This window comes from Pantherophis guttatus, chromosome 1 (genome assembly GCF_059756535.1).
Source record: "Pantherophis guttatus breed Tessera chromosome 1, ASM5975653v1, whole genome shotgun sequence".
Taxonomy (NCBI): Eukaryota; Metazoa; Chordata; class Lepidosauria; order Squamata; family Colubridae; genus Pantherophis; species Pantherophis guttatus.
Window position 1 is genome coordinate 199,387,495 of NC_142063.1, and position 27,486 is coordinate 199,414,980.

The 27,486-nt window shown below is 38.0% G+C and overlaps 1 protein-coding gene across 10 annotated transcripts in view; it reads left to right on the plus strand.

The window, feature by feature from the left end:
- Positions 1-27,486, plus strand: part of PAK5 (p21 (RAC1) activated kinase 5) — a 149,641-nt gene that overhangs the window by 74,010 nt on the left and 48,145 nt on the right. For 9 of the 10 annotated variants that reach the window (XM_034432366.3, XM_034432367.3, XM_087882310.1 and 6 more), the window contains one exon: positions 3,592-3,806. In XM_034432366.3, coding sequence (XP_034288257.2) covers positions 3,592-3,806 — 215 coding nt within the window. Of the gene's footprint in view, positions 1-1,202; positions 1,336-3,591; positions 3,807-27,486 lie in introns of those variants that run through there. The other variant, XM_060689330.2, reaches the window with a different exon arrangement.

Consider the following 27,486-nt stretch of genomic DNA (forward strand, 5'->3'; position numbering starts at 1 on the left):
CTTGCCTAAGAGTCAAGCCTGTACAATCCATTGAAAATACAATAAATCCCATCTGACATTTTTACAGAAATGTTTGGTCTGTTAGAAATAATATTGTTAGATCAAATAAACCCTTGGTCTTGTTCAGCAAGGGCTCATGATTATGAAAAGAATACATAGAACATGTTAAATAAATAATTCTATGAATATTTCCAGTTGGCCAATTTTATTGATTTTTTTTCTCCTGTAGATAAAGTTCATGAAATATGCATTATGTTTATATCGTACGCAATCATAAAAGATATGAAACTCCCTCCCCCCCTCCCTCCTGTTTTGTGTGTATTTGTGAGCGTGAACTTCATTTTGTTATATTAAGGATTCTTCTTCCTGTTGCTCAGGGCCTCAAAAACACAGAAATTGGCCTCGGTGTCTCTGAGAAGGTCCGCTTATTGCTAGTGAATCCCTTTTAAAAGAACAAAAGGGCAAAAGCTTCAGAAGGCCAAAATAAACACAATTTTAAGCTAAAGATTTTAGCAATTCACATCTTCCTTGAGGATTGCAATCATGCTGTTAAGCCTCAGAGCATACAGTTCTGTGATTACAGACTGATGCAGTGCTGGATTTTATTTTTATTTTTTTAATAATGCTTGATTTTCAGAAGCAAAATTGCTATTTTAGTGAGGAGCAATTGCCCACCGCCTAAGCAAGAAATATAGTAAGTGGCCTCTCAAGAGATTTTTTTTTTCCCTCACCAAGAAAATAAGAGCCATGATGGATTGTCCCACAAGTCAGTCTGGAAGCAGCTTTTCAATTAGTTGCTATTCTGTAACTTTGAACTAAAGGAGACCGATATCTTGTCCACCCCTCCCCTTAGCCTTTTCTCCCAAAATCTAGATGAATGGTTTTGTGAAAAGATTTTTCTGTGTTACTCTGGACCAGAATGACTGAATGGAACCAATTTTAGTTGCTGCTCAGATTGGTGTCTCTTGACAGAGAGGGGTGGAAAACCCAATTCCTTTAATCTTGGAAGACCCACTACATGTCAGAGTAGGTGTTTTCCAGAAAATGACAGTTTTCATGATCTGATAAAGTTGATTAGGAAAAAAAAAATGAACCCCTTTCTCGTGCTGTGGACTTCACTTGGAGTGTCCCTTTGATTTGATTTGTCGCAATGATTTTTGTATATCCACAGTTGAACTTTTAACGTACAATTTGTTTTTTAGGAAATCATCTTCATGCCCCACCAAATGATTGAAAATATTAATTTAACAGATCTGTGGAAAATAAGGGCAGGGTGGATGTCTGAAAGACTGGCAATGTTCTCCTAAAGTGGCCAACTCCATCTACATCAAAAGTGTAGGTTCTGTTTTGAGCAACAAGCAGAGAATGTGTAGCTCTCTGAGTATAATTTCTGGCAACTCCTTCTAAAATGGGCATTGATGATGGAATCTGGGAATTATGTTTAAGAAATTATTATTGTCCTTGTTTTTAGCAACATTTGGAAATCACAAGTTTCCTGCCCCTAAATTTAAGCATAAAGAATTATATATGTAATTCTAACAGAAGCAAAAATATTTACAATGTACAAAGGACAAGGTAGCCACCAGGAGCCTGGTGGCGCAGCAGACTAATAGCCTGTTATTAACATTCAGCTGCCTGCAATTACTGCAAGTTCGACTCTCCCCAGGCTCAAGGTTGACTCAGCCTTCCATCCTTTCTAAGGTAGGTAAATTGAGGACCCAGTTTGTGGGGGCAATAAGCTGACTTTGTATAAATATACAAAAGTATGAAGGCTATTGCTTAACGCATTGTAAGCCGCCATGAGTCTCCAGAGAAGGGCGGCATATAAATCAAATTAAAAAAAAAAAAGATAAATGATGGCTATATCATCATCATCACCAGTATGACAACAAACAAAAAGTAACAGTTCCATTTATATACTAAAAGTAATTCAAGCAAATAATAGAAATCTGCATAAAAAGGCTTCATAGCATAAATTGGGGCCCATATCATCTGGAGTGCATGAGTTTCCATTCTTTCAAAAGATGCTGTGAAGATAGCATTAGTGCTGTTCTATTGTTTATGCACCTCTTTTTTTTTTCCAGAAGCAAAGAGCATCCTGAAAACTCATGTGTGTGAAAGCCATGCAACTTTGCCACCAGAATAAAAAATATTTCTTTTATCGCCCTATATCAGGGCTGTCAAACTCCCAGCCCGCGGGCCGGATGCGTCACATGCTAGCCACACTCGGTTTAGAGAAGGGGAAAAAATTGTGATATGTCACATGATGGCGCCGTGACGCTGTGAGTTTGACACCCCTGCCCTATGTGATACACAGATGTAATGAACCCCCCACCCTTTAATTGATCAGTTATTTTCTTCTTTCCTTCATTGGTTTAGGGCAGTGGTCTCCAATTTTTGTGGCTTAGCGGCCCAGCTGGGGGGGAGGAAGAGGGGAACCGGACTGCAAGTTGTGCGCATGTGCATGCACGCTGGCCCGTCGCTCGCACAAGTCGAGTGTGCTGGCCCACAGCCCGGTTGTGAACCAAGCCATGGTTGGGGATCCCTGGTTTAGAGAATTCCCTTCGGTTGCATGTCTCAGTCATATTGATATACCTCCAGTCTAGCAATTATATTCTCAAGGGAAAATTCATCATGAACTTTGAATAGAATGAGAAAAATATAATTATAATTTATACTAGTATTAATAGTTAATAACAGTTTCTTGATGAAATCATGAGAAAGTTTTACACTACTTTATTTTAGTGTCTTCTGAATAGAGAGATATTCTGTACCTATTCCATAGCATTTTTGTTCCCTAATAATTTTGAGCTTACCATTTTTTCCTGAATATTAAAGTATTATTGCTGATTCCTGAATTTTCTGGAATGTCGGCCTTAGCTTAGCTAAACACTGTTTTGAATCAGTTTTCAGTTGGTTGTGTTCGCTCTTAGAATGATTTCAGACATAAATAATCTATCCTTTTTCAGTTTTAGTGGTTTGGGTTTGTCCTGGATATGTTATCTCAAAGATCTCAGAGAGCTCAACGGTGCCTCCATTTTCATTTCTGGGGGCTACAGTCATCCTTCTTCAAGTATGAGATTTTCCAGTCCCAGTTTCATTGCTATTTGCTAAGTTTGAAAGCATGAAAAATTGCTCCTTGAATAGGATATTTTAGGTCCTAATGAGTATCTGTGAAGTTGGGCTCTGAGTGCTGGTTCAGCTGAATGCTTTCATCTACTGCCTGAAAATAAATTGGAATGTTGAGTGATTGAGTTGCTTTGGGCTGCTCAGAGTAAGCTTTCCTGGGCCTATAGCCTGTCTGTTGGAAAAATTACTGTGGACAATTTCCAGTTAAATTTGCACCCAGTATACTTCCAGCCAATTCTAGATTACAGCAAGTGTACATATCACTTATTTCAGCTCGGGGAAAAATATGTAAACTGGCAAAAGCAAGGAGAGAGAGACATATGCAAGTAAACATGAATTTGTATTGTTTATATATTGCCAGCTCTGTGCCCATTCCTTTTCATCTTTGCTATCCAGTCATCAACATATACACCATGTGTTTTTAGTAATGTGTATCTTAACACATTTTATCTTCTTTTTCAGGTTTTTCCATCATGTTTGGAAAGAAAAAGAAAAAGATTGAAATTTCTGGCCCTTCCAATTTTGAACACAGGGTACACACTGGATTTGATCACAGAGAACAAAAATTCACCGGACTACCTCAACAATGGCATAGTTTGCTGGCAGATACAGCAAATAGGCCAAAGCCTATGGTGGATCCTTCATGCATCACACCCATCCAGCTTGCGCCTATGAAGGTACCGTACCAGCTTTTTCCCCTCCCCCTTCATTTTCTTTTCTTTGTGATAACTTTATTAGATTTTTTTTTTAAACTAAAAAGATTTTAAAACTAACAGAAATCAATAATTAAGGTTGAAAAGGAAAAAAAGAAAGAAAGAGAAAGCAAATAGTTCAGAAAGAAAAGAAAGGAAAAGGAAATATAAAGAAATGACTTCTGATTTTCTTTTACAGGTAGGTATAGGTATAAATTTAAATTGATCTTTTACTCTAAGGTTAGAAAATAATATTCATTTTCTCTATTATCTACTATTTTTTTAATCATCAAACTCATATGTCATCAAACATACCGTGTTTCTCTGAAAATAATGTCTTATATTTTTTTGAAATAGGGCTTGGCCTTATGTGCCATACGCTCAAAAGCCCGATTGGGCTTATTAACAGGGGATGTCTTATTTTGGGGAAAACAAGGTATGTCATGTGTTTCTGTTTCATGCAAAAAAGGGATTTCCTGTCAGCATTACAAATAATTTTATCTTTTCACTGTCAATGTTGCCATCTCAGCAAATTTCATTGTCTTTACCATCCCTTCTTCCATTGTGGGTCATGTCAACTCTTTCACCATTGTGTATATAAAAGTCTCACTACTGTTAATTGCATTTAAAAACAAAGTTCCATGGTTGTTTCCCAACTTTTGTCAATCAGTCCCAAAAGAAACATCTCTGGGTTCAGTTATATATTAATCTTTAAAATCTGAATTAATGTGTATTTGAATCCATTTTTTCACGTCCACCAAGCATGATTAAAAAGTCCCCCCATTCATATTTTCAATTTACATTTGAAGTGCCTTTATATATTTTAGACAATTTTTCCAGTGACAAATACACCAATGAGACATCATTTTATAAAAGTTCTCTTTAAGATTGTAAACATAATGTGAATTTCAATTCTTTCAGCCACATATTCTCCCATTGTTTCCTTTGTATATTATAACCAAAATTTTAGCTCATTTTATCAAATATTCTTTCACTTCTTCTTCTGTGTCAAATTTTAATAAACATTTTATACGTTTCAGCAGTATGTTCATCATTTGTACATAATTCTGTTTCAAATTCAGTCTTTTTTAACTTCATTCCATATCTTAACATACTTCTTTTGAAACAAACATACAATTCATATTTGTCAAATTAACACCCAGATATCTTACCCTTCTCTCAATCTTGAAACCCATTCTGTTTGTCTCTATTGTTTGATCTAGTACCTTCATATTTTTATTAGCTTTTAATAAACAGAAGTTATGTCTTCTGTTTATTAATCTTAAAAGTCAGCTCGTATACTTTTCTTCATTTTCTTTGATGCCAAAAATTTGATTGATTACACAGGCCATCTCTCTTTCCTCTTCTGTGAGTGAAGTGTAAAGTAATATTCCAAAAGGTGCACCTCTGTTAAATACAAAAAACTGTAATACATTAGAGATACGAGCTTTTATGCAAACCCTTGACCTCTCCCCCTGTTATTCTGTCACAAATCTTCTCAGGATTCCAGCTATTAATATTACATGCCCTGGATCACATAAATCCTTAGGCAGACTAGATTGAAATGTAGGGACAAGCAGCAGAAAATAGATAAAATATTATAAGCCTGTGTTTGGTCATCTGGTTAGAAATCTTATTGAGGTCAGTGGGTCTTACCTCTGAACAGACATCTATACATTAATGTTGTTCATGGATCCCACTGAAGGAAAATAAGGGACAATGTCCATATTTGATACTGTCTTGGGACCGATAACACAAGATGCTATCAGTTGCCTTGCTTGGCTTCCAGGGCACTTTGCCTATTTATTGGTTAAAGGCATTTTTATTTTATAGTTTTAAAAAAATGCTGGATTGCCACAAAGCTGAGTAGGAATGGAATTATCTTCATTGCTTTTCTCTTTTTTGCCATCTAATAATTTGATTAATTTTACAGATAAATGTGAACTAACAATGAAAAAATAAGATACAGAGTAAAGAGAGAATAGAGATAGAAGTGCAAAAACGTATGAAGAAAAAGAAAGGGAAAAAAAACACAAAGAATGATTTCTTCCAAGGATATAGGGAACACTTACATTGAACTCTTAGTTTAAGATTGTACTATAATGTCCATTTACCTTTTAAAATTTTAACAAACATCAAATCCATATGTTAAAATCTGAGTTTTCTCCATCTCCTGCAAAATGTCTACAAAGAGCTTCCAATGAAGTTGAGTAGATGAATTCCTTCAGTGATTTTTCTCTCACAACTTAGCCATTGTTGCCAGTTCTGTCATCTTTATTAACCATTCGTCTACTGTAGGTATTTTAGGATTTTCTGAAATCATGCATGAAAACTCTGCACAGATTCATTGATATTCTTAGAAAATAAAAACAGGGTAGGTTTTGCATATGTCACAAACGCAGCACATGCAATTTTAATTTTGTTCTTTGAACATAAAGTAATTATTTCTTGTTAACAGCTAGTCCTCGACTCACGACTGGGGGAAAAAAGGTCCATTGTGGACAATAAAGTTTGCTTAACAACTACAGCATTAGCTTAACAACTGCCACAAAAAATGGGTAAAATTGGGTCAGCCTCATGACAACCACTTTAACAATTGACACAATTTACAACCGTAATTCCAGGGTCATTTAGGGTCATAGGTCGAAGACTACCTGTACTTTTGGCAATATCTATCTTGCTTGCTTGCTTGTTTGTTTGTTTTTGTCTACCTTGGTTTCTGCACTTCTCTCCTATCACCACCACAATACCGATTCTGAGGCCTTCTTTAGGAGCAACTCCATATAATAGTACAAAAAATAAAGATATTAAGAAATTAAAAATAATAACTGTTAAGCAGGAAAGAATTGGTTGTCCCAAATATTAGGTAAAATTGTCTTTGTAAATTTGGATTATTAAACATAAGGCACACAGACACACACACACATACACACACGCGCGCGCACACATACACACACACACACACACACACACACAGAGTGTTATTTTAAGCATCTGTATCTCTACAGCTACTTTCTAAGAAAAAAATTGAATTACAAACTCCAGTGCGGAGCCATTTATCTTTTGGATCTACCCCAAATTAGAATACACATTTTTGCAAAAATAAATGATGTATGTATTCTGTGTCCTGACACAGACCACTACACATGAGAGATGCAAACTCGGCAGCAAATATTTGGGATTAATCTATTCCCCTCTTGAGTGTAGACACTGGCAACATATTACTTTGAATAATTAAGTCACAAAAAGCTGAGTCTGATTAGTATTACATTAGCATCTGCTGAACCTTTAAAAAATGGCCATATGTCCTAACTTCTTCCAAACCTCACTTCCAAGCAATCCAGATTAATTGGTAATATTGATTTTCCCATCCCCCCCCCCATCAAAAACCCCCAAAAACCATTATGAATGTTTATCATTTGGGCTTCATTACAATAGTAAATGAAAAATAGATAGTATATCACATATGGAAGTCTGGCTGAAGAATACTAAAGTAAGACTCTGGCAAAGAATGCATTCTGCTGTTTGTAGCTAGTATATGTTAACTGGGATTAAGTTTTTGTAGTTTCCAGGTTTCTCAAGATTTTGCTGTAGGAGAAAAGAAGTCTCATTTGGTCTCAATATTATTCTAGGATGATCTTTAGGAACCCTTACCTTTTCATAATACAATAAATGACTAGATTCTTTTCTCCCCCTTAGACTACATTCTGATAGATCTAAACTTTAGTTAGTCTGCTTTAATCCTTAAAATTAAATGGTTAAATCTGCTTTATATTTCAGAGAATAGGGCCTAGAGTAGAACTTTTTATTAGTATATCCCCAACCTTCTGGCATGATAACCACAAATGCAATTTTGAAAGTGTGTTATTGGCACGCTAATAAATTGACTGTTGAAGTAGGTGTGGCCAGTAACAAATACAGATTTCCCAAAAAGGCAGACTGGTGAGAATTCTCCCACCACTTCTATTATTCCAGGATGTAATCTATCATAAGGGCAATGTGATAAACAGCATCCTGGAATAATAAAAGAAGTGGTGGGAGAAAGCTCACCATCCTGCCTTCTGGGAAATCTCTATTTGTTACTCTATCTCTCTACCTACTGACAGAATTTAACAGAAGAACAGAGTTGGAAGGGACCTTGGAGGTCTTCTAGTCCAACCCCCTGCCTAGACAGGAAACCCTACACCACTTCAGACAAATGGTTATGCAATATCTTCTTAAAAACTTCCAGTGTTGGAGCATTTACATTTTCTGGAGGCAAGTTGTTCTACTGATTAATTGTTCTAACTGTCAGGAAATTTCTCCTTAGTTCTAGGTTGTGTCTCTCATTGTTTAGTTTCCACCCATTACTTCTTGTCCGGCCCTCAGGTGCTTTGCAGAATAGCTTGACTCCCTCTTCTTTGTGGCAGCCCCTGAGATATTGGAACACTGCTATCATGTCACCCCCTAGTCTTTCTTTTCATTAGACATACCCAGTTCCTGCAACCGTTCTTCATGTTTTAGCCTCCAGTCCCCTAATTATCTTTGTTGCCCTTCTCTGCACTCTTTCTAGAGTCTCCACATCTTTTTTACATCATGGCGACCAAAACTGGATGCAGTATTCCGAGTGTGGCCTTACCAAGGCATTATAAAGTGGTATTAACACTTCACGTGATCTTGATTCTATCCCACAGCCTAGAACTGTGTTGGCTTTTTTGACAGCTGCTGCACAGTGCTGGCTCATATTTAAATGGTTGTCCACTAGGATTCCAAGATCCCTCTCACAGTTACTACTGTTGAGTGAGGTACCACATACTTCAACAGTCAATTTATTAGAATGCCAATAATACGCTCTCAAAATTACATTTGTATTTATAATGCTAGAAGGTTGGGGTTCCGCCCCCCTAGGCAATGTTGTAGTTGTAGTTTTTTGTGGGACCCCAAAGAACTACTGGGAACACAGTTTATGTTTGAGATTGGCTTTTTTCTTTGCCACATCCTAATTCCCCTTCAGTATTTATTTTGTAATGAGAGGAAACTCAAAAGAAATTGGTGGGGCAAACAGTTGGTTGAAGACCAAGGATCGATGGGTACCTAAACATCCAAGGTTCATAGATCAGAGTTAATTTGTTTAACCATTCAGTCGTATCTGACTCTTGGCAACTTTATAGACAAGTGCTCTCCATGCTACCCTGCCAAGCACAGCTTCTTTCATTTGTTAGATGTTCATCTTTGTATCATCTTTAATGGTAACAAGCCAGTGAGTTCTTTGCTTACCCCTTCCTTTTGATCCACTAACCAACCATTCCTAGCATCATTGCCTTCTCCAATGAATTTGCTCACATGACATGGCCGAAGTAAATCAGACGTAGTCTTGTGATTTTGGCTTCTAGTGATGCTTCTGGTTTTACACAATTCAGCATCTCTCTGTTGATTGTTTTGGTTGTCCATGATATACACAACCATTTACACCAGCACCACAATTCAGAGACATCAATTAAGATAGGTCAGAGCTCCAAGCAGTAGACTAATTGGCCAGAGACTGAGTGGGTGTGTGGGAGGATTTAGGACTAGAGATCTTTGTCTTCTTTTCCAACCAACTGTGGGATTCATTATACCTGACTACCAAATGTTTCTTTCACATTGAAGAATAGAGGCCAGACCTGATACTTTCCATCTCCATTATGTTGCTGTTATGTACATAAAAGGGTTAAATCTAGAATAAGCAAAGGCCCCTCGCTTTGGGACTCCCCATGCTGATTGCTCTGTATTGTTTCCAGCCGTTCTGGAAAGTTCTGTGAGAGATACATCGATAATCTGGATTGTTGATATTAACTCCTCTGTCCTTTTATCTCTTGCCTGTTGCTCATGTTTTCTCTCTCCCTGTTTTTGCCTGCCTTTGTCCTGTTTTGCTGGTCAGCTGTTTTTAATGTCTGCTGACAGTTAATAAATGAACACAGAGCTATAGTTTTTGCCAGTTGTACTAAATGATGCCTGTACTTGCTCTGATCTGGATATGGGGATTGACTATAGCGGGTACAACATAAACTGGAAATTAACCACAGTAATTTTCCAAATGTCATCCCGGTTTCTTAGATTGCCATGTTTCAGTTAGTTGTTTGTTTGTTTGTTTATTTACTTACTTACTTACTTACTTAGTTTGTCAAAAATGTACGAGATAACAGGAATAAGTATAAACATGGATATTAATACAGGAAATGGGTACGAATAAATGGGGACCGTAGAACAGGGACGGAAGGCACACAGACCTCTTAGGAATGGGATGTTTCCCTTCCTTTGTATTGTTAGGAGATCACCCAGGGATTTCGGGTGGTATCCTTAGTATATCGGTAATATTCTTTCTTTTGCTTCTAGCCTAGGGCAGGGGTGAGGAATGATGGCCCCTTTATGACTTGTGGACTTCGATTCCCGGAATTCCTAAGCCAGCCATGTTCCTACTAGTTCAGGAATTCTGGGCGTTGAAGTCCACAATTTATAAAAGGGCCATTGTTCCTTACCTCTGTTCTAGGGAGACAGTACAAGTACGGAACTTCTTTGAGTGCCAAAATGCCAGATGAAAGATGAAATGTACAATCTACCTTGGGTGGGATTGCACACCTTCTGAAATATCAGCTTCACTATTTGGGAGGCTTCTTAGCCCAAGAACTTTGTTAGAGGTGCAAGAGATATTGGTTGTGAGGAGTACTTTTTACAGCTTTTGTTGGTTCACCAGCTATGAGTTCCAGGGGTGGGTTCTACTTACCTTTACTACCGGTTTGCAATGGGATCATACGTGCGTGCTTGCTTTACAGATCACCAATGATGACATCCGGGTGGTGGGTGGGGCCTCCTGCCAGTTTTACTGCCGGTTCTTGCAAACCGGTCCGGACCGGGGGCAATCCACCATTGCCCCCGGTCCGGGGCTCATGATAAAAATGGACTACCACAGAGTTGCACTTGAAAAGGAATGTAGAGTTGACTTATTTAAGGATGGCTTTTTCTCCTATAGTGACAAAGCCTTTTTTCCCAGGGTTAGCCCTATCATTAGGCCAAAAAAAAAAAAAAAAAAAAAAAGACAGCCACTTCTAATTTTGAGTTTCTTTGTTGTAAAAGGCATTCTTCAAGTCTGACTTCACAGCCAAGCACTGTAAATGACAGTGTCTGTATTCCAGCCTTTGATATAGAGATGACATGGCTTTTTTCACATACAGGCTCATATCCACCAATCCTTCCCTCCCTTGGATGTTTTATTATTTTGGGAGACTTCGGGGAGATCTTTGAGGAGGGAGGGATGGAGAGAAACAACCGAGTGCTGGGGAAGGGTTGAATTTATTCTCTTCCAGCCCCTTAGAGTGGGGTTTATAAGAAGAAGGAATTTCCAGCTGACCCTTCCAACATAGGTGGCATCTGTTTTCAGAGTTGTTATTTTCTATAGGGATGGGGAACACTTTTAACTTATAACTACGTTACCGTCCTTTGGTTTGCTTTGTCTGTGTGCTGAGAAGTAGCTCTGTTTGTCTCTGGCATAAGTTGGAAAAGGGTGTTTAATGTCAGCTCCTTTCATCTAGACTACAATCATTTGTCTTTAATGTTTCCCCCCAGCCCTTTGGTAACCTATATTAATAATTGGGGCATCATCATTTTACAGAGCCAGTAAAAGCCTGCCTGCTGAAATATATTTTATATATTCAGTTACAACTGCTATATCCTCATTCTGGAACTACTCTAGTTTATCCTTTTCAACACAGATTATCTGCATTTTAATATTCAAAGCTAAAAGATTTTAATACAATTTTTTAGATATATTTTTCTCATAAAGTTTACTTTTGCTCATAACCTGAGAGATTGGTTTACCACTTAGGGAGGAAGGACCGATCCCTCTAATCACACATCTCAGTGCTATGTACAAGGAGATGGTCCTGTAGTGTTTGTTGCCGTCTATTTTTTCTTTCTCATTTTTCATCCTTTTCTAGCACTTAGCACTTAGCAATAGCACTTAGACTTATATACCGCTTCATAGTGCTTTTACAGCCCTCTCTAAGCGGGTTACAGAGTCGCATATTGCCCCAACAATCTGGGTCCTCATTTTACTGACCTTGGAACCTTGAGCCTGGTGAGATTTGAACTGCCAAACTGCAGCTAGCAGTCAGCTGAAGTAGCCTGCAGTACTGCACTCTAACCACTGCACCACCTCGGCTCTCATTCTAGTAATTATTCTAGTAATTATTAAGCTAACACAGGAGGACATTCTCTGGAGGAGGGAAGTGGTGGTGAGAACTATCATTTCACCATTCCAAGAGGAAGGGCCAAGGTGTGAAGACTCAAAGTGAAAAGTAACTTTGAGAGCTCTGTCCTTCCACTCTGTAGAACGAATTCTGCTGCTATAGTCATGAAAAGTTGGAAATTGTCCATGTATTATCAGTATTTGTTTTCCCTACCAGATACAGGAGGCACTTGAGATTATTCTTTCTCTTGACTCTTATTATTTGAGTGAATAATATTAGGGTTCCTTTGGATATGAACTCCTTTCAGGCAATAGACATTTTGGTGCTCTTATCTTGGCCAACAAAACACCTTATTGTAGAGATTCATTGGATGCCTACATTTTTCTGTTTTTAGGAATTTGTTAATGAAATTATTTTTAATAACTAATGAGGTCTTTACTTTTAAAATATACTTCATGGTGTAATGAAGGTTTACTTTATTTTCGTATCTATTCTTGCTCTTGTGATTTATTTATTGTGAGAATTCAGTTTGCTATATGAATAGCCAGGAGCCAAAGTTGTTGGGGTTTTTTTTAGAATATGGCTGGTTGGTTGTTTTTATCTGGGAAACAGGAAAGCTGTGAAAGCTTTAAAAATAAATAAACAAGTCACTAAAGGAAGCAGTGTCCTATTTCAGAAGAGAAAGTTATGGTTATTTAAATTTAGAGTAAGAGGTTGCTATATTGTATATTTGTGTCTGTTTTAGAAAAAGTCAGAAGTTATTGTTTTTATAAGTATATTTATATTTTCTTCTGTCACCTTTTAAATTTCCCACCTTTTCATCCTCCCCAATTTTTCCCGCTTTGTGTTATTTTATATTTTATTATTCTTGTGAAACTTGATAAAATTATTTGAAAAAAAAAGAAGAGAGAGTTATGGTCTAGGGAGAAAATCATATGGTCTTGAGTGCAAGCTGGTCACTAAATTAGAAACATTCTTATAATGTATATGTGGAAAATTCAGTTAAGCAGCAACAGCAAAGTGATTTCCAACCTTAATAAGAAAGGCTTTGACTACCACATTTGGACTGCAAATGTTTGGATGACTGCCAGTTAGTAGCAAAGAGACAACCTTTTCCTATCTCCTAGAGATTAATGGTAGCCCTAATCTGAGCAGGGTCAGTTTCAAGGATCCTGGGCCAATCCATGCTACATCAAGAGCAATTGCCCCTGAACCTGAACTCATGTGATGTGTAAACAAGACACCTGGGTTCATTTGTGTACCACTGTCTCCAGCAGTAGCAACAACAAAACTTCTGCATGCTCTCATACATGCTATGTGATTGGTGCAGTGGTTAGAATGCAGTATTGCAGGCTAATTCTGCTGACTGCCAGCAGTTCGATTCTCACCAGCTCAAGATTGACTCAGTCTTCCATCCTTCCAAGGTCGGTAAAATGTGAACTCAAGATTGTTGGGGGCAATATGCTGACTCTGTAAACCACACAGAGAGGACTGTAAAGCACTGTGAAGCGATATATAAGTCTAAGTGTTATTGCTATGTAGTACTTCATCCTTTCAGCTCAAAATTAGTAGCTGTTACTTTTCACAAGTCATCCCTAAAATAAAAATTATTTCTTAGACAAGTGTGGAAATCAGTGTATACAATTTTCCATTCTCATCCAGCCCTCCTAATGAATTTGAGGGTTTAAAGGCAGCGAGGTTTAAGTGAACAACTGTCATCCTGGAGTTGAGAGTCAGTTCTGTTTCCATCCATGTGGTTGGTTGGTTTGTAGCCCAAACTAACTTCCAAAGGTCAGCCAAGTGTACTTCATTTGCAAAAGAGGAATTGCTATTCACCTTGTACCTCATCATAGCATCTACACTGACAGTTTAACACTTAGGATGGAGAATACTGATTGTTCTCATAGGGCATCTTGGTGATGGCCTCATCATCTCCTGCTTGACGTGCAAAGGAGCAGTAACACACTAAAATGTATTGTGTTATTGGAACCAATGCACAGGTGGACAATGAATGAATAGGACCAGTGCCTGTTGGTAGATCCCATGACTTCTCTTGAAAAGCTTGGAAGAGACAATTGACCGATATAAGAAAGAATCATGGGCAGAGAGCTACATTGACTTCTGGGGTGGTTCCTGATGACCGTATAAGGTTATTTTTCTCAGAGAGCAGCGCCCAAGGTGGGAAAACAGGTCTCTTCCACCACTATCATCATCGTCTCCTTTGGGGTGAGAAAATGGTAAGATGGAATCTTTTTGTGGTTCTTCAGATCTCTGTAGGGCTGGGCCTCACAAAGAGAATCCAAAGCCTATAGGATGGCCTAGTGGGGCACAACTATCCTAATCCTGCAGTAGTCATCCTACACCATTAATTGGGTGGCCCAAATTTGTAGTCAGCAGTTTGCAAAGTGCAAAACTCTGGAAAGCATTTAAAATATTAGATTACAAATCAAAAGATCATATTAAAAGTGCAACCACAGGAAGTCACCACTGTTACTTCAAACAGGCATTTGGGGTATCTGCTATAGCATCTCTATTATGGGATTAGAGAACCCATACATTTTCAAGAACCACAATTACAGAATAATAGAATAGCAGGATTAAAAGGGACCTTGGAGGTCTTCTAGTCCAACTCCCTGCTCAAGCAGGAAACCCTATACCATTGCAGTCAAATTGTTGTCCAATCTCTTCTTTGAAACCTCCTCTGTTGGAAACCCACAACTTCTGGAGGCAAGTCATTCCACTGATTAATTGTTCTAAGTGTCAAGAAATTTCTCTTTAGTTCTAGGTTGCTTCTCTCCTTGATTAGTTTCCATCCATTGCTTCTTGTCCTGCCTTCAGGTGCTTTGGAGAATAGGTTGACACCACCCCCACTTCTTTGTGGCAGCGCCTAGTGGCATAACCAGTTCCTGCAGCTGTTCTTAGTATATTTGAGCCTCCAGTCTCTTAATCATCTTTGTTGCCATTGGTAGCTTTTCAAATTATCCAAAATTCAGTCATAGGTACCATAGGTCTTCATCCTGTATAATTAAAAGCGGGAAGTAATGTACTGTTACACTAATTTCAGAAATATTAAAATATTAAAGCTAATAAAAATGACTTAATACCAAAGATAGCAGTGTCTTTGTGTCTTAGCATTTGCTGCCATCTAGTGGCTTTTATTGCTCAAATACAGTATATGTGGACTTTTGTTGAGTTTTATATATATCCGGGTAGTTCAGTGTGTGTGGTTGACAGAATGTATGCTTTTGATGTTCAGATACTTTGTGTGCTCATCCATGAATAACGTTTGGTCAGGTGAAAAATAGTAGAAATGGCAGATTTTAGCTAATTTAAATTTGTACAGCATTTCCTCATATCTTTGGATGGGGAAGATGCGCTAAAACCCACATGAATTATATTAAATTTCATATGGCTGAATTTTGACAATGAACTATAATGCAGACTGCCAGATGATGTTGGGAAAACCAATTCAATCCATTGTACAATTCGACAGACATTGGCAATCTCTCCCAAGTATTCACAGACTTAAAATACAGCACAGACAAACAGTATTAAAATAAACGTACCACTTATAAACCAATATGAAGATCATTGTCACATTGATTGTCTCATCTTAAGAGCAAAAACTTAGTTCCCTAGAGGTGCCTCAAACTCAAGCATCCAATCAAGGGATAGGTTACATGAATGGAAATTCCCCTTTATGAAGTTGCTGTTTTTTGTGAATTTGTGACACAAAGTCACACAATTCCATATCTCTATTCCATCTAAATGGGGAGAGATTGGGAAGGTTCTTGACAGTTTCTGAGAAGCAATGGTAGTTAGGTGAAGGTCAATCAATTGGAGGAGCTATGGATAGGCTTCATTGTATGTATTTTATTTATTTCAATTTATATAATACTTTTTTTAGATGTTTATCCTGCCTTTTTTATATAGAACTCAAAGTGGCAAATATACCCAATGCTTCCGTCTCCTAATATTCCACAAAAACCCTGTGAGGTGAGTGGGGTTGAGAGAGAATGACTGGCCCAAAGTCATCCAGTCAGCTTTCATGCCTAAAATGAGACTAGAACTCACTGTCTCCTGGTTTCTAGACCAGCACTTTCACCGCTACCCCAAACCTAATCCCCAGTCTCTGCTATTTTACCAGTAATACAAAAGGAAATACAGTGGTATCTTGATACTCAGCTGCTTTGAAATTCATCAAATTGGTACTCAACACATTTTGACACGAACATTTTATCCCAGTACTCATTGTTTGTTTGGTACTTAACGCATAAGCTACTTGTCGATGTTGGCTGCTTTGTGACGCGCTACATTATTCCTTATGGGAAAAATCTGTTCAGTACTTGTAGTTTTTGGTACTCATCACGCCTCCTGGAACCAATTAACGATGAGTACCGAGGTACCACTGTACAATAAAAGTAATAACTTTATAGTTCTAACCACGATGATGACAGCTATTTATCATTACACTGAGATAATGTAATAGTATTACAATAGTGAGCATCTCCTGCAAGGCGGGGGGAACCCACCTTAACAGCCCATCATAACACTATAACCTAACCCATCATTTCCTCCAAAGCAAGCCATCCCTTCAAAGCAATAAGGGTAAAGTTTAGGGCTCCTGCTTGACTTAAAACTGTTTCTGGAATCATAGATAGCTTCAGTGACAAAGTGAGCCTACGCCTGGATTTTACCTGAGAGCCCTATCTGGATCAAAGCAGCCACGCTTGATTATTTTCCTGAAATGAGTTCTGTGTTGGACTTTCTTTTACCATAGTCTACAGAATACACCCATCTAATCACTTAAATTGGGCCCAGTAAGGAGCATCATATGATGCTAATGCTAACAATGCCACACTGGTTGTCTGTGAGCTGTTGAATCCAGTTTAAATAGGATAAAAATACAAAAGTGGAAAATACAAAGCCCCAAAGGACTTCGGGTGCATGACTTCCATCAACTGATTCATTGATACCAACTGGGGAAGCTCTGCTTCTGGTCCCTTTTAGTGGGACAGTAGATAAACCAGGGACTTGGGATAATTTTCAGTGATTGTCCCCTGACTAAAAAATTCTGTCATTTTGAAACAATAATTGTTTTTCCTTAGCAAGTTTTAGATATTTTTTTAAAGTTTCAGCGGTATTATTGTCTTTGAAAAGGATCTCTTATGACAGTGTATTTTTTTTTCTTCTTTTAGTTTGGATTGCATGTTTTGATTTTGTACAATGATGCTCTACCATTTTGTTCCACTGGGTCTTTTTTTATTATTGTTAGTCTCCTTGGCAAAGTTATTTTTGCATGTTCATTACATCATGGAATTGTAATCTTTGAAGTTCATTAACTTTCCTTTAAACATTTTATTACATTATAGAATAAAATACAAAAATAAAAAAGCAAATAGGAAAACACAGTGGGGGCGGAGAAGGGGAAAGAGAAGTGAGGGGAGGAGGAGAAAAGAAAATGCATTGGCTTCCAACTCCCCCTGTTGCAATAAAATAAAGCATTAACAACAAACCTCAGCTTTTACTTTTCTGTAATAATATAAAGTAGCCATTTCTATAAAAACAAATCAATCTAATCAGGGGTGGGCTTCAAAAATTTTAGCAAGGGGTTCTCTGCCCGGTTCCTGGGTGGGGTTGGCCATGGTGGGTGTGGCCTAGTCAACTTCCTGCACCATGGCAGGGGGGCGCTTTTGCCCTCTGGAGGCCTTCTTCGAGCCTCTAGGAGGGTGAAAACAGCCTCCCCAGGCTCCAGAGGCCCTCGGGAGGCCGGAAATGGGCCTGGCCTTCCCGAACTTCCAGTAGGCCTGTTTTTCACCCTCCCCAAGCCTCCACGTGCGTCCTGCACTTACCTGTATCCAAAATAGGCCGCGTGGGGACTCCTGGGAGGGGCGGGGTGGGGTGGGTGGGACTAGCCAAGAGTGGGATTTGGGGGTTCTCCGAACTGCACAGAATCTTAGCTAGAGGTTCTCCCGAACCCCTGCTAATCCCCAGCAGCCCACCCCTGAATCTAATCAGTAAAACCCAAAATCAAAGTTTCCTTTTTTTCCCACCTCAAGCACTTGCAGTTCATTAACTTGCAGTTGTAATTTTCCTAAATGAAAAAGGGAAAAAAGAGATGAGAGCACAAGGTAGAGAAAAAGAAAGACATGCTTAAAAATAACTTGACATACTTTCTGTAACCATTAGATCAGCATCCACTTTAGAAAAAGCAAATTTTAGTAATACTTTAAACCCAAGGCCACAAAGAATCACCAGATCTGCAGCATTATTTTTGCTCTTCCCTAATCACCATTGTGTTCAGTACTGGACTTCAGGCAAGGAATATGTAGTAACTTTTATCCTGTCTCTATTTGTGCATTAAGGCCCCCATTCAGTATGCATCAAGCCCACTCACAGTAAGGTCATAGCAAGGGGTGGAAAAAACCAAACACAATAGAGAAATATTGTCCATCTCTGTCCTAAAATTTTAAAATAGAATGATGATTGTGTTTTAGCATTGAAAACAAAAGTAACTTTGTCTCAGAGAGGATAATAAATTGAATAAAAATACATTCTGATTAACCACATACTGTGAACTATGCAGAGTGTTAAAGAAGTCTAAGAGAAACATCCACCTCTCCTGCATGCATCAGATGTTCTTCATAGAAATCTTGGTTCTTCTAAGTTACGTAGCAATAGACTTTGTGCTCCATCTAGTGACCAAAGGTAAGGCTAACAGAAAATTAAAGTGAGTCAAAGCATTCCTCCTCCCTTCATGCTTAAAAAGTAGGCTGAAATAATTTGTACTGCTCTCTCCTCCATTGGATCCTGGCTGTACTATACTTATGTTGCCAATGTGAGAGAAGTTTTAATAGATTCCATGGATTTCTTTCACTTCCCATCCAACAGGGAAAAAAAAACAGTTGCAATTCTAGGTTGCATTATAAGAGGGATAGAATCAAGATCATGTGAAGTATTAATGCTGCTTTATAAAGCCTTAGTAAGACCATACCTAGAATACTGCATCCAGTTTTGGTCACTACAATGTAAAAATGATGTCGAGACTCTGGAAAGAATGCAGAAAATAACAACAAAGATAATTAGTGGGATGGAGCTAAAACATACAGAATAACGGAAGGGACCTTGGAGGTCTTCTAGTCCAACCCCCTGCCCAGGCAGGAAACCCTACACCACTTCAGACAAAGGGTTATCCAATCTCTTCTTAAAAACTTCCAGTGTTTAAGCATTCACAACTTCTGGAGGCAAGTTGTTCCACTAGTTAATTATTCTAATGGTCAATATGAAGAAAGATTTCAGGAATTGAGTTTGTCTAGTTTAGTGAAAAGGATTAGGGGAGACATGATAGCAGTGTTCCAATATTTGAGGGGCTGCCACAAGGAATAGGGGTCAACCTATTTTCCAAAGCACCAGAAGGCAAGACAGAAAACAAGGATAACTAATCAAGAAGAGAACACTTAGAACAAAGAGAAATTTCCTAACAGTGAAAACAATTAACCACTTGTCTGGAATGGTATACGGTCTAATGCTCAAGCTGGGGGGTTGGACTAGAAGACCTCAAAGATCCCTTCCAACTCTGTTATTCTGTTATTCTATAATGTATGGCAGGTTTGGGTTTCAGGACTCCAGATACAGGTAGTCTTCAACTTACAATAGTTCATTTAGTAACAGTTCAAAGTTACAATGGCACTGGAAAATGGACTTATGACCATTTTTCACACTTACAGAGGATGCGCTGACACAGTGGCTTAATAACGCTGGAAATGTCGGCCAGAAATGGTCTGTACTTCAGCAGTTCAAGCCCAGTTCTGTGAGATGGAGTGAGCTCCTGTCACTCGATCCCTAGCTCCTGTCCACTCAGCAGTTCGAATCTATGCAGTATTTGATTAGATAAATGAATATCACTTTGGTGGGAAAAAAACCTAGCCACGTTCGTGTATATGGAGAGTGGAAGCTGGTGCTGGACTTAGCCGGACGCAGGCGTCGTGACACAAGGCAAGGCGACATTGGCAGAAGAGTCAACAACCCAAGCGCCGATAGCTAATTGGTATAAAGCTAGTTCATCTCCCAAGGTGAATCAAGGAAGTGCCAAACAGAATGAATTCGTAATCTAGGCTTGTCAGGACTGCATTGTGTCTAGCAGGTATAGAATTCCCCAACACTGTACGCCATACACTAAATAAATTCACATTTACAACCATTGCAGCATCCCCGTGGTCACGTGATCAAAATTCAGCCACTTGGCAATTGACTCATATTTATGACAGTTGAAATGTCCCAGGGTCATGTGATCACCTTTTGTAACCTTATGACAAGCAAAGTCAATAGGGAAACCAGATTACATAACCGTTTTACTAATTTAACAGCTGTAGTGATTCACTTAACACCTGTGGGAAGAAAGGTCATAAAAGGGGGCAAAATTCACTCAACAAATGTCTCACTTAGTAACAGAAATTGTGAGCTCAATTGTGATCGTAAGTCGAGGACTACCTGTACTTAAAAATTAATCTATATTAAATACAGCAAATGGGGGTTTGCTTGCTCCAAATAAATGTTCATAAAATCAGGAGGTAAAGTGTTCAAAAACTGACTCCAGTGTGTTTTAAATCCAGTGTTTAAAGTGACTTTCTAAAATTCTGGGTTTTGGTTTGTTGCTTTGCTGTCTTGATATATTTTAAAATCTGTCCATAATGGAGCTATGATACATGTCCAAACAAAGCTCCTAGGTAGCATTTTGTTGTTGTTTTTACTGTGCTTTTAAACTCTTCACTGTTCCATTTTTGTTAATGATGATTAACAGTGATTTGCTCTGCTATAAATTGGTCTAATACTACAAGTCAGATGTATACAACTTATTTTTTGCCTCACAGCTGCAGTTGATCTTGTGGCATACAGAGGCTGCTCATCCCCAAAAAAGGAAACTCCAGGACAAAGGACAAAGCATATTTTTAGCAATTTTCTCTTGCCATTCCATTAAAAATGAAGTTTGCTGGCAACTTTAAATGATGCTCTGGGAGCTGTGCCTGTAATTTTCAGGGACTGCAGTCAATAAGTCTTCATTTTCCAGAGAACAGCTTAGAGAGAGAATAATATCCTGTGTTAGCTTCATTTTTTATCAGAAAGTAGAATGGAGGGACCCAACACAAGGTGGCAGTAAAGAATATTTCAGCATTTAGATCAGTGCTTCTTAAACTTGGCAAATTTAAGATGTATGAATTTCAGCTCCTTAACCTGAGGGTTGAAGACCACACTTCTTAATATTGTCAAGTTTGAAAAATCCTGATTTAGATGATAAAGCTTTATCTCTCTAGTTAATCTGCACAACAGTCTTTGAAAAAAGGTCATCATGTTAATATTTTCACGATTCTCATATAAGGTATAAGGAGTTACTTTCTTACTTCAGAATAGCAACACAATACAGTATGTAGTTCCCCCAATACAACAAGTGCTGATTTAGATTGTTATAGTTGTCAATTATATTTGTCTGCTGTAAAATCACTGAGACTTCCACTTACAACAAAATCACATTCAGTAAAACAAAGATCCTGAAGGGGGGAACTCCCCCCCCCCACCCAGTAATTTCATTAAAGCAGTCCCAGATGTTTATTATAACAGGGATTTTCTTCAAAAATAGAAAAGAAACTTATTTTCTGCCTTTGTCAATAGCTCAAAAAAGATGCTTGTTTTCTTTCCTCCAGAAAAAAAAAAAAGGATTATTTTCAATTAATACACATATTTCACACCAGACATAAATCAAGGAATTTACAGCTCACTTCACAACATTTGTTCCCTCTAAATTTAAGCATCCATATAAGGCTGCTGACTTTATGATTTATTTGTAGATTTGTCCTTAAAGGGCCTCCTAAGGAAGTTTTGTTAGAATCTGGGAAATTTATTGAGAGGGACTATAGCTCCCTTCACCAATGGCATAAACTGAGGATACTTAACAGTTCTAAAACAAGACTTACTGGGTTTATTGAGTTTTTCTAGATATGCCTACTTCAGAATGTGTTTGAAGCGAGATACATTTTGTTCACAAGGTTATCTGAGGGACCGTCTCTTGCCAGTCACATCTACCTGATGTGGGACACCGGGTGGAACCCATAAGAAGGGCCTTCTCCATGGTGGCTCTCTGGAACATCATTCCCCCAGAGATTAGAATGGCCCCCACTTTAATACTCTTTTGGAAGGCGCTGAAGACCTGGTTCTGCCGGTGGGCCTTGGGAACCCAGAGTGGGATGGAGCCCATTAAATGGCTCATGTGATCTGCTGTCACTGTCACTGGGGGTGGGGGGTGATAAAAACTCTGTTCTATTTTTCCTAGCCAAAAAGAATTCATCATTGATCTGAGAGAGATTTTAATATTGTGGTGTGGTGTGTTTATAAATTTTAAACGGTTTGGATGTATATATTTTTTACACTCTACTCCTATATTTGGCCACAGTTTGTTGTTGTTATGGTTTTTTAGAATATTCTCCTTGGGTTGTTTGTGCCTTTTGGATTTTCATTGATTACTATCCTCTATTGTGGCACCTGGTTTATGCTCCAGTTCAAGAGTTTTGAATTTATTTGCGGTCAAACTTCCTTCCTCCTGTTAATCCTGTTGTGGAATATCATAACCTATTGAAAACTTGAAGAAAAAACATTTTTGTGAGAAACAGCCTCCAGGCTGTTGCTCTCACAACAATATTTAATATACAGGTAGTCCTCGATTTACAACAGTTCATTTAGTGACTGTTTGAAGTTACAATGGCATTGAAAAAAGTGACTTAATGACCATTTTTCACACTCATGATGTTTGTAGCATCCTCATCGTTATGTGATTTACATTTGGATGCTTGACAACTGATTCATATTTATGACGGCTGCAGTATCTCAGGGGTCATGTGATCCCCTTTTGCGACCTTCTGACAAGCAAAATCAATGGGGAAATCCAGATTCGATTAACAACAGTTTGACTAATTAAACAACTACACTTAACTGTTCACTCAACAATAGTTCCTCCAAACCATTCTACCTTCCTTCCTTCCCGTTTCCGGCGTTCCCGAACATCTGGTAGGCCCGTTTTTCACCCTCCCCGAGTCTCTGCACGCACCCTGCACTTACCTGCATCCAAAATGGACCACGTGGGGACTCCTGGGAGGAGTGGGGTGGGTGGGGCCAGCCAGGAGTGGGATTTGGGGGTTCTCCAAACTGGACAGAATCTTAGCTAGAGGTTCTCCCAAACCCTTGCGAACCCCCAGCAGCCCGCCCCTCTGCTAAAAGAGAAGTTGGAAAAAGAATGGTAAAACCTTTTTAAAAGTAGTATAAAAAATACACCCTCCAAATGTTTGTTTAAAAATGAAATATCATCACTTGTTGATGGAACTAAATAAAACTAAATAGATGAGTAAATTCTAAGCATTGGAAAACTACTGGTTTTAAGGCATATGCATTCAATTAGGTTGAAGTGCCTGACTTCAACTTTCAAAGCTGATATTTTGTTTATTGTTTACTATATTTAAGGAAGTCAAAAGGACGAGAACAAAAATGATTATAATAAGTTGTTGTTCCTGTTGTTATGACAACTGACTACAGAAATTTCAGTGAACTTTGACAAATAATAAAGCTGTGTTATCATCCTACAAAGTCCTGTCTTTGGCTTTCTGAAAATAATTCCCTACCTAGAAGCAAATTCCATTGCATTTAAAATAAATTATTACAGTTAAAGAGGCATGTACAGCAACTTCAACATTAGTCTTTTCAAGCGGCTGGAATATTCTATGTTGTTGCCAACATTCAGTTGCATGTAGGTCAATATGTATTATTATCTGCTAACAACAATGTGAAATTACAGTTGTCAGTTGTTTAGTTAGTGTTGGCCTTCATACGCATCACGTTCCAAAAACCTAGAATGTTTTAATATATTGGCATACAATAGTAACTTGTTGAATTTGGTATTAGATACATTTTGACACGAAAATGTCCTGGTACTCATCAATTCGACACACTGCAAAAGGAAGTGAGGGACAATCACAGAGGGCAGACAGGAAGTCAGCCATGCTGGGAAGGTCACTAACAGGAAAAGAGACAGATAGGAAGTCAAAACAAAGGGGCAGGTGGTAAGTCACATGGTTTATATGGTACTCATCCTTTTTAGTACTTGTCACACTTTCTGGAACCAGTTAAGGACAAATATCGAGGTAGAACTGTGATATATGTGTGGATCTAAGCCTTTTGCAATCGACAGATGGAAATTTTATCAATGCACAGATTTTTTAGTGCCATCCAGTAATTTTTTTGGTATGGCACCCAGTTTGTTAAAAACCACTGGAACCATCACAACTGATTTATGTCACGATTTTCAATTTCAATTTTCAGATCTTGATACTCTGTGATCTTCTCTAATTCTTTATCTTCTATTCTACTATTCCTTGGTATTGCCACAAGAATTATCCACACTTTCTTTTCAACCACAATTATATCTGGTTTGTTATAAGCCAAGATTTTATCAGTCTATATTTGGAAATCCTACAACATTTTAACCTGCTCATTTTCAACCTGCTTATTTTTTAAACTATATGTTCCTACCAATTTTTCATTATTGGAATATGATATTTTTTATGGATGTTCCAATGAATTATTTTGGTGATTGTGTTACATCATTTATAATTAATTTGTGTGATCTTTTTTGCACGAGCTGAGTTTATGGTATACTGTTTCTTCTGCTTTTTTTGCACAAACTACACTTTGAATCATTTGATGATTTTTAAATTCTGGTCTTGATTGCATTAATTTGAATAGTTTGCTTTTCCTCAGCCAAAATCAAACTTTCAGTTTCTTTTCCAATGTTCCAGTTATAACCCACTTCCAGGTTTTAGCTTTATCCATTTTCCCCTCCATCTTTTGTAAAAATTGACCATGTAATGTTCTTCCTTGCCAGCATTCTGTTTGTATTTTTATTACATGATTTCAATATCTTCTTTTTGTTTCCTGTATATTTAGTAAGTTCAAAGTTTTAACTTGCATCACGGCTTCTTCTTGGCTAATTTCCCTTGTGCTACCTTTTGTACTGTACCAAATCACTTTTTTACCATAGACAAAAACCTCATAAATCACATAGAACAAGTTGCAAAAAAGAATATGTTACACTGCACAGAGCGTTCACAGTGTGAAATAGTGTAATTGCCTCTGTGAACAATTTCTATGGCCCTTAACATGTAAGCCCAAAAATTTCTAATTGCCATAGCAAAAGAAGTCACCCTGGGAGGACTGAAGAAAAGCACCATTTGCTCCTCTTCTCAATCTAGATGAGAAGACTCAGTACTTTATGGATTTTTTACTGACCCTTCCATGTTCTTCTAGAACACGGGTGTCAAACTGGCGGCCTGCAAGCCAGATGCGTCACACACAGGCCACGCCCAGCTCCGCGAAGAGAAAAAACATCATGATACGTCATGTGACAGCAACATGATGCTACAAATTTGACACCTGTGTCCTAGAAGGTCATCAATCCTTTGGGGACATATTTTCAGAAGTTGTAGGAGCCAGTAAAAATTGTTCCCCTTCTGTTAGCTAAGTCTAACTTTTCTGGATATGAAAAGTTTATTCTTTTTTACAGAATAAAACCTCTGAGTGCAACCTAAAGAAAAGGTACGCAGATTGAAGCTATAGAGAAAATAATAGATTACAGTTCAGCTAATTGGCTTCTTCCCAGTTTATCCTTTCACTCCTAGGCAAAACCAGTTTTATCAGACATCCAGTTGGGCTGCACAGTTGGGGAGGGCTGCTGATTTAATGAGTAAGTTTTAAGGATGCTCTTAACTTTGATTTGAATTTTCTGACTGTTTATTTGACTCCTTTGGGTGGAAACACAGGTTTAGCTTAAGAAGAGAAACAAGGACCAGTCAGAATCAGATTTTTTTAAAAGGCATATATTATATAGGGTAATCTCATCTATATGTTTTAATACACTGAGGATTGCTGTCAGCATAAGCCTCTGGAACTGACATTTGGGGATTTACTTAGTATTTGAAGGAGGGCTCCAGAGCAACAAAACTACAAGATTTCCAAAATCTACTGAATTACAAAATTGTCTTAGGAAGAGCTCACCGCTGACTCAGTCTAGGATTATATAACTTCATCACGGTGTTCATTGCACCTCCTCCACTGTCTGCAGTAAAACGTTTATACTTTCAGTATAAAAAGATTGTTTTAGTCAAACAGGCCTATTCAAAGCTGGAAGGCAAGTGCAACAAACCAAAAAGGGTCTATTTTCCCCTCTTTTCTTGGCCTACCTGTCACCCTACAGCTTCTGAGAAGCAATTTTTTTGGGGGGGAAAATAACCTCACAAATCCTAAAAAGATCAAAAATCTCAAGGGATCACATTCAAAGCAAATGGAACGAAGGCATTGCAGGATCCACTGCTTTCATGGAAATGACAACAGCAGCGTTAGGCCATTGTAAGGCAAGCTCTTTTGTACGGTATGTGCATATGACATCACAACATATACAAAAAAGACAGAGCTTAGAGCAAAATCTGGCAGAGCTCATGGCAAGATACTTAACACACACACACACACACACACACACAGAGTCCAATACCACTGGGGGAGGGGACATATTCACGGAGCACTTTTGAAAATACAATATTTCATCTTTCAACACTTTTTTAATGATTATTTTTTTTTACTGGTGTTTCCAAAAGTCTGTGCCATAGAAACCAATTGTCTGTCTGTCTGTCTGTCTGTCTGTCTGTCTGTCTGTCTGTCTGTCTGTCTGTCTGTCTGTCGTCTTTCATTTTGAAGCCATGACTATATCCTTCTGGCCTAAGGTTGAAGCTGTCCATTGCTTTCAGTAGGCTGTGTATAGATTTAAAATTCCTGCTTATTCTTTCTTGCTTGCAATTAATTTGTGCGCCCAGCTGTAAGTCTGTGGAGATTCTCAATCATTTGGGACACTCAGTTGTAATTTGTGCCCATTAATAACATGGACATTGAATAAAATCAAACAAAAGGATGGATTAAGAACAATGATTTTCATCTGCAGAATAATAATGACTATGTCTTCAATATGTTTTTTTTTATTATCATAGAACACCTTGTTAGTACACTTTCTATATTAATGGACAATGGATTTTTTTTTAAAAAAATTATATATGAGGATGAATGATGAAATACTTGCATATACTTAATTTTTTAAAGAATTCTTTCCTCTCATTAATTTTTTTCCTCTAAAATCTTTTTCATTAAAATGAGAAATACATTACTTTGATGTATGGTTTAATCTTAGCCAGACTGTTAAAATATATTTCTCAGCTATTACTACATAGTATTTAAATAAACATTTGGAAATAGACTCCTGTTTTAAGGGGGGGTGGGGGAAGGGGCATTCTCAAGAAAGGAATAAAATACAGAATTATTTGTTTAACGCCGGGTCTTCCTGGGGCAAAGCAGTTAATTACCTACTTCATTACAGTCTA